The sequence below is a fragment of the Abramis brama genome (assembly GCF_963993115.1).
Source record: "Abramis brama genome assembly, chromosome: 15".
Lineage (NCBI taxonomy): Eukaryota > Metazoa > Chordata > Actinopteri > Cypriniformes > Leuciscidae > Abramis > Abramis brama.
This window is the reverse complement of record NC_139977.1, coordinates 36,863,096-36,875,220: the sequence shown is the minus strand read 5'-3', so window position 1 is coordinate 36,875,220 and position 12,125 is coordinate 36,863,096. Positions and strand designations below refer to the sequence as shown.

Sequence of the window (12,125 nt, the reverse complement as noted above, 5' to 3'; positions counted from 1 at the left end):
CCCAAAGGAATTTTGAAAGAAAGAAAGAAAGTTTTTCGGCTATTCCTTATTTGTTGAATTTAACCCTTAAAATATACAGTACAGGCCAAAAGTTTGGACACATTACTATTTTTAATGTTTTTGAAAGAAGTTTCTTCTGCTCATCAAGCCTGCATTTATTTGATCAAAAATACAGAAAAAAATGTAATATTGTGATATATTATTACAATTTAAAATAATTGGTTTTCAATTTATTATACTTTAAATTATCATTCATTTCGGTGATGCAAAGCTGAATTTTCAGGATCATTACTCCAGTCTTCAGTGTGACATCCAGTCAATCACATGATCCTTTAGAAATCACTCTAATGTTGGAAACAGTTCTGCTGCCTAATATATTTGATGAATAAAAGGTTAAAAAGAATTGCATTTATTCAAAATAAAAAAATTTTTTTTTTATATAAATCTTCTTTATTATGACTTTTTATCAATTTAACACATCCTTGCTGAATAAAATTATTGAAATAAACAAATAAACATTTGCTTCTTTTTTTTCTTTTCTTTTTTCTTTTTCTTTTTTTTTTTTTTTTTTTTTTTTTTTTTTTTTTTTTTTTGTTCATCAAAGTATCCTAAAAAAGTATCACAGGTTATGAAAAGATATTAAGCAGCAGAACTGTTTCCAACTTTGATAATGAATCATCATATTAGAATGATTTCTAAAGAATCATGTGATAGACTGGAGTAATGATCCTGAAAATTCAGCTTTGCATCACCGAAATAAATGATAATTTAAAGAATAATAAATTGAAAACCAATTATTTTAAATTGTAATAATATATCACAATATTACATTTTTTTCTGTATTTTTGATCAAATAAATGCAGGCTTGATGAGCAGAAGAAACTTCTTTCAAAAACATTAAAAATAGTAATGTGTCCAGACTTTTGGCCTGTACTGTATATATAACTACTGGTCAAAGGTTTTAGATCGGTAAGATTTTTTATGTTTTTAAAAGAAATGAATGTTCAGCATCATTACTCCAGTCTTCAGTGTCACATGATCCTTCACAAATCATTCTAATATGCTGATTTTATGCTCAAAAAATTATTTTCAATGTTGAAAACAGTTGTGTACTTTTTTTTTTTTTTCAAAATTCTTTGATGAGTAGAAAGTTCAAAAGAACATTTTAGAATATTTTCTAACATTATAAATGTCTTTACTGTAACTTTTGATCAGTTTAACTCATCCTTGATGAATAAAAATTGATTTATTTGATTTCTTTCCCCCAAAAATAAAATAAAAATTCTTACTGACCCCAAACTTTTGAAGGATAGTGTTTAATATTACAAAAGCTTTCCATTTCAGATAAATGCTGTTCTTTTGAACTTTCTATTCATCATAGCATCATGAATTAAAAATATAAAAAACTGTTTTCAACATTGATAATAATCATAAATGTTTCTTGATCATCAAATCCTCATATTAGAGTGATTTCTGAAGGATCATGTGACACTGAAGACTGGAGTAATGAGGCTGAACATTCAGCTTTGATCACAGGAATAAATTACACTTTACTGTATATCCACATAGAGAACAGCGGTTTTAAATTGTAATAATATTTCACAATATGACTGTTTTTGTTTGTATTTTTAATCAAATAAATGCAGCCTTGGTGAGCAGAAGATACTTCTTTTAAAAACATTAAAAATCTTACCGATCTAAAACTTTTGACCGGTAGTAGGCTGTATGAAGGCCCTATGTATGTATGTTTATATAAAATACACTCTATACTTTGCTTTAAAACAGATCATGCATAGTCGTTTTTGAAATATGTTGTTTGGAAGTCTGACCGACACAACAACAAATGTGTAGCCAATCTGCATTAGGTGGCGTATGACGGTGGAGGAGAGAGAACGATCAAGAGGGAGATTTGAACTGAAGAAAGACTGCAGAAATAGAGATCACGAGACACAATACAAAAGAGAAAAGCTCAGAAGAAAACACTGGAAAATAAAGGGTTGTGTCTGGGCAAGAGCTTTGGGGTCCGCGTTAATATTAGAAACGCTGTACAGCGCTGGAGAGAGCTAAGCGGGAAGCAGACGTTGCTCTGATTCGGGTCCACACGTGAGCATGGCCGTAATTTGGGTGGGACATGTGAACACGCAACAAACTGAATTATTATTTGTTAAATAACAATTTAACAGTGATAATAATGTAGCTATCATTAGCCTAAAGTTCAGCTAAAACTTCAGCCGGTAGGGTTGGGAAATAGCCAATTGCCAAATAAATCTGAATTTTTGGGCTAAATGGCGATGTATGGTATAATCTGAGTATTTAATAATTATTTTTCTATTTGAATAAAAAAACAACTGTATTTAATTTTTTTTAAAAAATATTTAATATCCTGCTCAATATTGTCCTACAAACAGAGGTGTCACTCCTACATCCTACGTCATACATCATCAAGTGTTACTCTTTTGGCATAAGACGACTTGTGTACGGCCGTCTGCCGGAAGCTAGTTATCTTAGTCGATAAAGTTTTAAATATGAACATTTTTCTTACACGAACGCATCGCTTCACTTCAGAAGTACTTTATTTATTACCAGCAGTCAGATCTGACCATTATCACTCAGTTTATCTGGCCTTTTTCTTTGCTGAAACATGGTCATGATAATGTTTCATGTCTTTGTAAATTAAAACAATTTTTTCTTGATGGCACAAAACCGCAGGTGAAAGCCATCTGTAACAACTATCTTGTGTGGTGGCAAACAAAAGTGAATCACTGAATAAGAGACAAACATTCCCAATTATCTTTGATGAGGTTTATTTTCTTGCAAGGAAAGGCCAGCAGTCATACAGTCAGAGTGGATGCAGAGTGTGACCGTGAGGGGAGGGCATCCTTTCTCCTTTATAGTCTTGACTCCCAGAATGTCCTTGAGTGGAGGCTCTCCTGTCACGTACCAACACTCTTTACCATTCCAATACAATTCCATATTAGAATAAGGTTTGTGTGTGCTCTCGTCAGTCGTCACATGACCATCACATGATGGTCACATACATCTTAAAGATAAAATTTCTTGCAATTTGTGTAAAGGTTCAAGATTAAACTGTTTTTCTCCCTGTCCATTTTCCTTTTAGGCTGATGGCTGCCATTTTTCAGAATCAGGGTCCACAAGGTTCTGGGCCCGCCTGCATCAGCCAGGACACACACATCTTGAAATGTAGGATATGGGTGTGGAGATAATTCAAGGGGCAATTCACACCTCATAACACTCATACTGCAGCTCCATGGCCTCCCGGTGTAGCTCCGGAACTAAATTATACACCACAGATTATGGTAGGATAGACACCACCCATCTCCTATACACAAAGATACAGAACACACCCTCACACCTACAACCTCACAACATCTCTACCTGGCATAGATCATAGGACTATCCAGGCCAAAAGCATTCATAATTTCTTCTCACTTGTGTCAAACAATTTTACAGCGTTAAAGTCTTGGCTTCCTGTATGTAAAACACTGTAATGTGCATTGGACATGTGCATGGCTATAGTCACACATCAATTAATTTAATTTCTAATCATTCAAATTCCACATTCAAATGCAATGCAACTGGTCTCTTTTTATAAAATGTTTATTATGTCCAGTCATTCGCATTGTTGTAAACTAGTAGGACCCACAAAATATGACTAATGACAATACAAATTTAGAGTTAGAATGCAGTCATTTCTATCAATCAACCACACAGTTCACAGTCAGACCTGCATTATCGAGTGGGGCTATAGCCTGTACATCAAATGCACTGAGGATGATTGCAAAAGCTAAACTAGGGATTTTAAATCTCTGTTTCTGTAAATCTTATTCTCTAATTGACCTCATTGAAACTTTAGGTTTGCATTAATGATTTGCAATTAAACCAACTAATATAGACAATTTTATTTCTATATTTAATTATGTTTTATATTTTAATTATGCATACAGCTGGTAAATATACTAGTTATTGAACATTTTATTGTTATTTTGCTTCCTTTCCTTTAATTCATCCAGACAAAGTCTAAATTCCACTACCATATGGCAGTGGAAGTGAAGACTATGGTGATCAAATGAGCTCACTAAATATATGACTCTGAAAAGGAGACCTTATTTACTGCTCGCACATGAGTTCATCATGTGTTATTTTATGTTCTTGTGTTTATCTAACAACTCCCTTCTCATCTTACAATAAAAACTAATTAATTAGTGTGCAATTATTGCATCATCATTCAGAAGTTGTCCAGGTGTTTCATACGCAATGGAGTGAACGTCATCAGTGAAGTGATTTATTAACCTGTGGAGATCTGACCTGCCCGGCAAACCAAAGCTTCTGCTTACAGGTGACCAAGGACTTCTCAGAGGGTCAGTTAAGACTACTGAGGAGGACACAGACCAACACAACAGACTTGGTGCAAAAAGTCATTCTATAGACTGAATGCCACCACAACCGAGTACAGGTAGAAGCAAACACGATCAACAGGATCGCAGACATCCTGTCCAGATGCTACCGATCCACTCAGCGCAGTACACCACACCTTAAGGTGTCACAGAGGTGCATTTTGCAGTGCTTTAATCTTAAGGCTAACCCTGTCTAAATGCTGTTGTTTCAGGTGACTACTTGACTCCTGGTCAATCATCGACTCATGAAATGTCAAAAATGTCCAGAACAAAACATGAAATGTCCAAAAGTGGCCCATCAGAATTTGCCCCAAAGGGCCAGGGGAGGCCTGTAAAACTTGGTTTTCCTGCTAAGGCAAAAGTTGAGATCAAACCCCCTGCAACAAAACAATAAAACTTACTATGTGATCTGGAGAGAAGATCTCACAGAAAGAGCATAGGACACACCGAAACTAAGAATGCCTATATACCACATATGATGCGTTTCCCTTTAATGTTTGGTATCATTTTAAATAGGGGTGTGCCCGTGCCACTGAGCTTAAAAAAATACAGAAAATCACCAAGCCACAATAAAACTAGCCCAGTGATGTATATTCAGGCTTTCCGAAGCCTTGGTACCACTTTCTGTGAGGAATCGATAAAAATTTACGATGTACTACTACTAGTCATACAGTATACATCTGGCTTAATTGTCCTGGTAGAGTTTATGAAATAAGTTGTAATTATGTCCAGTTCGTGAATGAATCATTTGAGCCGGTCCATTTCAATGAAGAGGAGAAACCTGTTGATAAAACCAGTCTGAATGATTCATTCATGAATAGAACTTATTTGGTTCTCGAGTTCAAATCACAGATTCAATGATCCTGTCGCTGTTTTAGATCATTTCCAAGTTTCTTTCTGGAGCTGCTGGTGTGTTAAACTTATTATTCACTAAGTGATTTTTAGCTTTTGAGCTTTTGAATAAAAAGCTCAAATGAGCTTTGAGCTCAATGAGCTTTTGAATTTTGAGCTTTTGAATAAAATCTACAAGATGTAGCTCCAGATTTTCAGTGAAGTGTGCATTGCCTTGCGCATATTTTGCACTTGCCTGTGAGCGTTGCAAGTGGAGAGAGAGCCTTCAGTAAGCTTAACCAAGTAAAGAACTATCTCAGATCAAAACAAGACAGCTTGATTTCAAAGATCTGATCTAAGATTTTGCTGTGAGAAAAACACAACATTTAGCACTTGTGGAATATGAAATTGAATCCTTGAGAGGAAGAGGATCAGGCGTGACTTTTTACTGCGCCGAGTCGAAGTACTCCCAAATAGATTTTGATTTATACATTATAGTTATCCTTTTTAACCCGCTTAAAAAAGCACCACGTTTTATTTTGTGTCACCATACTTGGTCGTATAACTACTCGTGTAACTGTTTTTAAATAGGGAAAACGTTGATGTGTTTGGTCACTTCTAAATTCATTGCTGTTAGATACCATTGAATATACTGGGCTAAGCTAAGTGCTATCAAAGTGTCACCGCGCGCTAGAGCGATTGAGTGCACGCACAGAGATGAGAGAGGTATCAACTAGTCTTAGTTAAGGGAATAACAGTTCCCTATCGTTCGGTCACTACGACGTACGTCGTGGTGAACGACGAATAGGAATCTCGCTAGAGAGGCCAATCTACTTCGAGTGAAACTAAACAAGCCAATGCACATTGGCGTGCAATCATTTGCATCAGCTGTGCAGCCTCGCAGCGCGGGTATTTAACGAGCAGCTGGTGAGATTGCACTTCAGCTTTTTGCTTCGGAGCCAAGCACTTCGATGCGTTCTACACAGAGTGACTTTGACAAGCCTTATTTGGACCTCTCCTTCCGGTGCGGGCGTTACAACACGGCAGCGCGAGCAGTCTTCTTTTTCCTCTCTCTTCTTTTCTCTGTCTTTTTTGTTTTTGTTACAAACTGAGCAAACAAAAAAGCTGTTATAACAGCTGGTAAGGTGCGCCAGCAGAGCGCTCAAAAGCTGTTTTTACAGCTGGTAAGACCTGCCAGCGAGAGAGAGAGAGACAGCGCACAGACAGGTGCACATTCCTGTCTGTGTTCGCAGTGACTGTTCCCCTGCGTGTTTCAGCACCAGTGAGAGCAGTCCCTAAAAGAGCTTACACAGATAGAGAGCGTCTTTTTCAAAAAGAGAAAAAAATGACTTTCTATCTGTGTGTTTCTGGATGCGGTCGTTACCTGGGCTCACAGGATGGTCACAAACGCTGCCTCGTGTGTCTGGGCATTGAACACGCTGAGGCAGCGCTTGTGGATGAGTCATGTACCCATTGTGGGAAGATGACCATCGCGGAGCTGCGGTCGAGACTCACGTTCCTGCAAAGGGGCGGAGTCCCCGTGCCGCTGCCTCGATCCAATCCTCCTCAGAGGATGGCTTCGGGCAGCGACATGGGTGACCTGAGGATCACGGTGAGCGCGTCTCCTTCGGGGAACCAACCCCCTAGGAGCCCTCACCCCTCTCATGCTCCGCAGCCAGTTGAGCCCCCATTGGAGAAAGCTGGACCATCCTCGCGGTGTGTACCGGTTGTCTCCTTTGGGGCTCCCTGTGAGGATCAGATGTCGATCGCTGCATTGGAGGGTGGGTCAGACTTCTCTGCGGATGACGACTCGGCGCCGTTGCCTCCTTCGGGGGTGTCAACGGTGCCTGAGACGGACCCGGAGATGATGGCCATGCTTTCCCGGGCCGCCAACGGGGTCGGGCTCGTGTGGAATCCTCCACCGTGTCCCGAACCCTCGAGGTTGGACGATTGGTATCTCGGGGTGGCGCGCGCTGGTTCTCAGCAACCCACCCCAGTGCCTTTCTTCCCGGAAGTGCATGAGGAGCTTACGGGGACGTGGACGGCACCTTTTACTGCCAGAAACCGTTCCGGTGGCTCCTCCTCCCTCACCACCCTTGATGGCGGGGCAGCTAAGGGATACACGCGCATCCCGCCAGTGGAACGGGCCGTTGCTATGCAACTGTGCCCTAACTCCACTTGGCGCGGAGAACCGTGTCTCCCTTCACGGGCCTGTAAGTACTCGTCGGATTTAACCGGCAAGGCTTACAAGGCCTGTGGGGAAGCTGCCTCTGCCGTGCACGCCATGGCGTTGCTGCAGGTTCATCAGGCCAAGGCACTGAAGAACCTGCACGAGGGTGGTCATGATCCCCAAGTTCTTCAGGAACTTCGTATCGCGACGGACCTCGCGCTTCGTGCGACGAAGGTGACCGCGCGGTCGGTGGGTCGTGCGATGTCCACCATGGTGGTCCAGGAACGCCATCTCTGGCTGTGTCTGGTGGACATGCGGGAGACCGATAAGCTCCGGTTCCTGAACTCCCCCGTGTCCCAGACCGGCCTCTTCGGCGACGCGGTCGAGAACTTCGCCCAGCAGTTCTCGGCTGTACAAAAGCAGACTGAGGCCATCCGTCACATCCTGCCGCGGCGGCCAGCTGCTGCTCCCACCCCTCCGTCTGCGGCTCCTCAGTCTGCTCGTCGCCGAGGGCGGCCTCCTGCGTCTGCCCCTGCTCCCGCGCCGCAGCAGCAGCCTCCATCCAAACGGCGCCGTGGAGCCAGTCGCAGGCGGTCCGCCCCGCCCGTCCAGGACCCCACCAAGAAGGGCGGCAAGGCCAAGGGCAAGCGGCCCTAGGACGGGCGACCCAGAGATGGCAGGGACTGCTCTCCAGGAGACGATGACGGCATCGCTCCATCCCCCGGAAGAGGGCCGGGTGGAAAATCCTTGTTTTCCTTTTCTTTTTGTTCCGCCGCTGGCCTCAAAACCAGCGGTACCCAAAATTTCAATAAAAGAGCAGTTTCTTCCGTCTCTGGGTCCGAAGAGGGCCCGGAGAGCAGTGGGGGGAGAGAATCCTTACCACTCTCATCCACCTCTTCTATTGCCAGCAGGCAGCAGTGTGCAGCTCGAGAACGCAACCAAGCCGTCTCCTGCACCTCCCGCCTCGTGGAACCAGGTAAGTGTTGCGCAGCACACTCAGACTCCGCTACGGGCCGCCTCCCAGAGAGAGCCTCCCGAGCCGAGCCCCTGTGTTCCACCTCGCTGCCCCACTCCGGGTATGCCTACGGTCCCTTTGGTCCCGCTTGTACGGTCTCTGCGAGCCTGGCTAGCGCTCCCCAGTCCGTCTCGCTGGCTCATTCGGACCATCAGGCTCGGCTATGCGATTCAGTTCGCCCGGCGTCCCCCCAAGTTTCGGGCCATCCACTCCACTACAGTGAGAGCAGCCGATGCCCATGTCTTGCGCGCGGAGATCGCAGTCCTACTGGCGAAGGACGCGATAGAGCCGGTCCCTCCAGCCGATATGAGGTCAGAGCACTACAGTCCCTACTTCATTATACCCAAGAAAGGTGGTGGGTTACGACCGATCTTGGACCTGCGAGTTTTGAATCGGAGCCTTCACAGGCTACCGTTCAAAATGCTCACGCAGAAACGCATTTTCGAATGCATCCGTCCCCAAGATTGGTTTGCAGCAATCGACCTGAAGGACGCGTACTTTCATGTCTCGATTCTTCCTCGACACAGGCCGTTTCTGCGCTTTGCGTTCGAGGGTCGAGCATATCAGTACAAGGTCCTACCCTTCGGGCTGGCCCTGTCCCCCCGTGTCTTCACGAAAGTCACGGAGGGGGCCCTTGTTCCCATGAGAGAACAGGGCGTTCGCATTCTCAACTATCTCGACGACTGGCTCATATTAGCACACTCTCGAGATCAGTTATGCGAACACAGGGACCTCGTGCTCAGGCACCTCAGCCAGCTGGGCCTTCAGGTCAACTGGGAGAAGAGCAAACTCGCCCCTGTGCAGAGGATCTCTTATCTCGGTATGGAGTTGGATTCGGTCGCACAGACAGCGCGCCTCACAGAGCAACGCGCTCAGTCGGTGCTGAACTGCTTGAACACGTTCAAGGGCAGGACGGCGGTCCCACTGAAATTCTTTCAGAGGCTCCTGGGGCATATGGCAGCGGCAGCAGCGGTAACTCCGCTCGGCCTGCTCCATATGAGACCGCTTCAGCACTGGCTTCACGGCCGAGTCCCGAGATGGGCGTGGCATCACGGCACTCACCGGGTGGCAATCACACCGGCGTGCCGCCAGACCTTCAGTCCGTGGTCAGACCCCTCGTTCCTCCGGGCAGGAGTCCCCTTGGAACAGGTGTCCAGGCATGCTGTGGTTTTCACAGATGCCTCTGCCACCGGCTGGGGTGCCACGTACAACGGGCATGCAGTGTCAGGGGTGTGGACGGGCCCCCAACTGCAGTGGCACATCAACTGCCTCGAGTTGCTAGCAGTACGTCTCGCTTTGAGCCGCCTGAAAAGACCGCTACAGGGCAGAGACGTGCTGGTCCGTACGGACAACACTGCGACCGTTGCGTACATCAACCGTCAAGGTGGTCTACGCTCCCGTCGCATGTCGCAACTCGCCCGCCATCTCCTCCTTTGGAGTCAGAAGCATCTGAGGTCGCTTCGAGCCATGTATGTCCCCGGTGTGCTCAACCGTGTGGCCGACGAGCTATCACGAGCTGTGCTCCCGGGAGAATGGCGACTCCACCCCCAGGTGGTTCAGCTGATCTGGAGAGTGTTCGGAGAGGCTCAGGTAGACCTGTTTGCCTCCTCAGAAACCTCCCACTGCCGGTTGTTTTACTCCCTGACCGAGGGAACACTCGGCACGGATGCACTGGCACACAGCTGGCCCCGGGGCCTCCGCAAATATGCATTTCCCCCAGTGAGCCTACTTGCACAGACACTGTGCAAAGTCAGGGAGGACGAGGAGCAGGTCCTTCTGGTGGCTCCCTATTGGCCCACCCGGACTTGGTTCCCAGAGATCATGCTCCTCGTGACAGTCCCTCCCTGGCCCATTCCTCTGAGGAAGGATCTTCTGACTCAGAGACGGGGCACCCTTTGGCACCCGCGTCCGGACCTCTGGAAACTCCATGTCTGGTCCCTGGACGGGACGCGGAGGTTCTAGGTGACTTACCCCCAGAGGTACTTAACACCATCACTTCTGCGCTAGCGCCGTCTACGAGACGTGCGTACGCCTTGAAGTGGAACCTGTTCGTCAAATGTGGTGTTCCTCCCGCAGAGAGGACCCCCGAAGATGTTCGATTGGGTCAGTGCTTTCCTTCTTGCAGCAAGGGTTGGAGCGGAGGCTGTCTCCCTCCTAGGGATGGGAACCGAGAACCGGTTCTTCTTCAGAACCGGTGCCCAGTGAATCGATTCCTTGGAACCATTCGCATGCCAGCTTAACGATTCCGCTTATCGGTTCCGCTCGTTCAAATATGACACGACGTCACACATGTGCTGCGTTGTTTTGGTTCAGAACGTAGCAAACACTATGAGCAAACATGGTATCGAGGCAGAAGCGCTCTGACCGCGTCCTAACTAAATGCGACGCGACACGCGATTAAAAAGTATAATTTTCCATGTTAATCAAAGTTTAACCAGCTGCGACACGCGACGATTCTATTTGAAACGGATCCTATTTTACTGCGACGTTGCGCTGGAACAACAATCTCAAAGTGTGGCAATGATAATGTCAGGTACTATTTATGTGCTTTATTTAACGTTAAAAGCGTCTATAATGTGAATGAATATCATTTAGTGCTCCCAGCTTTGTAGCTGTAAAAACAACAATGGATAAGTCACATCAGATCTTGAAATTAAACAAATGGAAACAAAAACGTTCAAAATGTGAAGAAAACCTGTGTATTATTTGACAAAGATTGTTTTAGTAACTCAATAGTCTAATCCAAATAAGCACTGTTAATATTCCAAAAGGCACAAGCTCTTCCTTAACTGTTTTCAGTCTGTGTTTTTAGTTTTTATGGCACATAAATGGAAGTTTTTTTGTCCGGACCAATGAATGTGAAAATTATCAATTTCCTAATCCTAAGGCACTCTTCTTGATAATCTTTCAAGGCACACACTAGCGTGCCATGGCACACTGGTTGAGAAACACTGCCCTAGGCTATAGGTCCCTGGACTTTACTTTGAGAAGTAGCTCACCTACTTTTAGGTTTGTTCTGAGGTTGCTACACATAATTTGTGTATACTCTGTGCTGTGTCTTCTGATCAGATATTAAAGCGAGTTAATACAAACAAATTTGTACTTATTCCCTAATCCAATAAGAATCGATAAGAGAATCGATAAGGAATCGGATCGATAAGCAATATCGATAATGGAATCGGAATCGTTAAATTCTTATCAATTCCCATCCCTACTCCCTCCACCCTTAAAGTACATGCTGCTGCTATTTCAGCCTATCATGACCACATAGATGGCAAAACAGTTGGAAAGCACGACCTGGTCGTCAGGTTCCTTAGGGGGGCGAGACGATTAAATCCTCCTCGTCCCCCCTCCATACCCTCTTGGGACCTTTCCCTGGTGCTCCGAGCACTTCAGGATGCTCCCTTTGAGCCTTTGCAGTCAGCAGACTTAAAGCTTCTCTCCTTGAAGACTTTGCTGCTGATTGCACTGGCCTCGATCAAGAGGGTAGGGGACCTGCAAGCATTTTCGGTCGACGAGTCGTGCCTAGAGTTCGGGCCGGGTGACAACCATGTTGTACTGAGACCCCGGCCTGGCTATGTGCCCAAGGTTCCTACCACTCCCTTTAGAGATCAGGTAGTGAACCTGCAAGCGCTGCCCCTGGAGGAGGCAGACCCAGCCCTGGCTTTGCTCTGTCCCGTTCGCGCTCTGCGTA

The 12,125-nt window shown here is 45.3% G+C and overlaps 3 protein-coding genes across 3 annotated transcripts in view; 1 reads left to right on the top strand and 2 right to left on the bottom strand.

Annotated features, from left to right (window-relative positions):
- LOC311097964 (carboxypeptidase inhibitor SmCI-like) overlaps window positions 1-6,712 on the bottom strand; it is a gene marked incomplete at its 5' end in the record, with an annotated part of 42,150 nt that extends 35,438 nt beyond the window's left edge. Inside the window, one exon of the mRNA XM_084137974.1 lies at window positions 6,631-6,712. Coding sequence (XP_083994100.1) covers window positions 6,631-6,712 — 82 coding nt within the window. The remainder of the gene's footprint in view (window positions 1-6,630) is intronic.
- LOC311096828 (uncharacterized protein) overlaps window positions 1-12,125 on the top strand; it is a 488,849-nt gene that overhangs the window by 165,179 nt on the left and 311,545 nt on the right. The window lies entirely within an intron of this gene.
- The window catches only part of LOC311096814 (uncharacterized protein), a 367,324-nt gene that overhangs the window by 250,461 nt on the left and 104,738 nt on the right, over window positions 1-12,125 (bottom strand). The window lies entirely within an intron of this gene.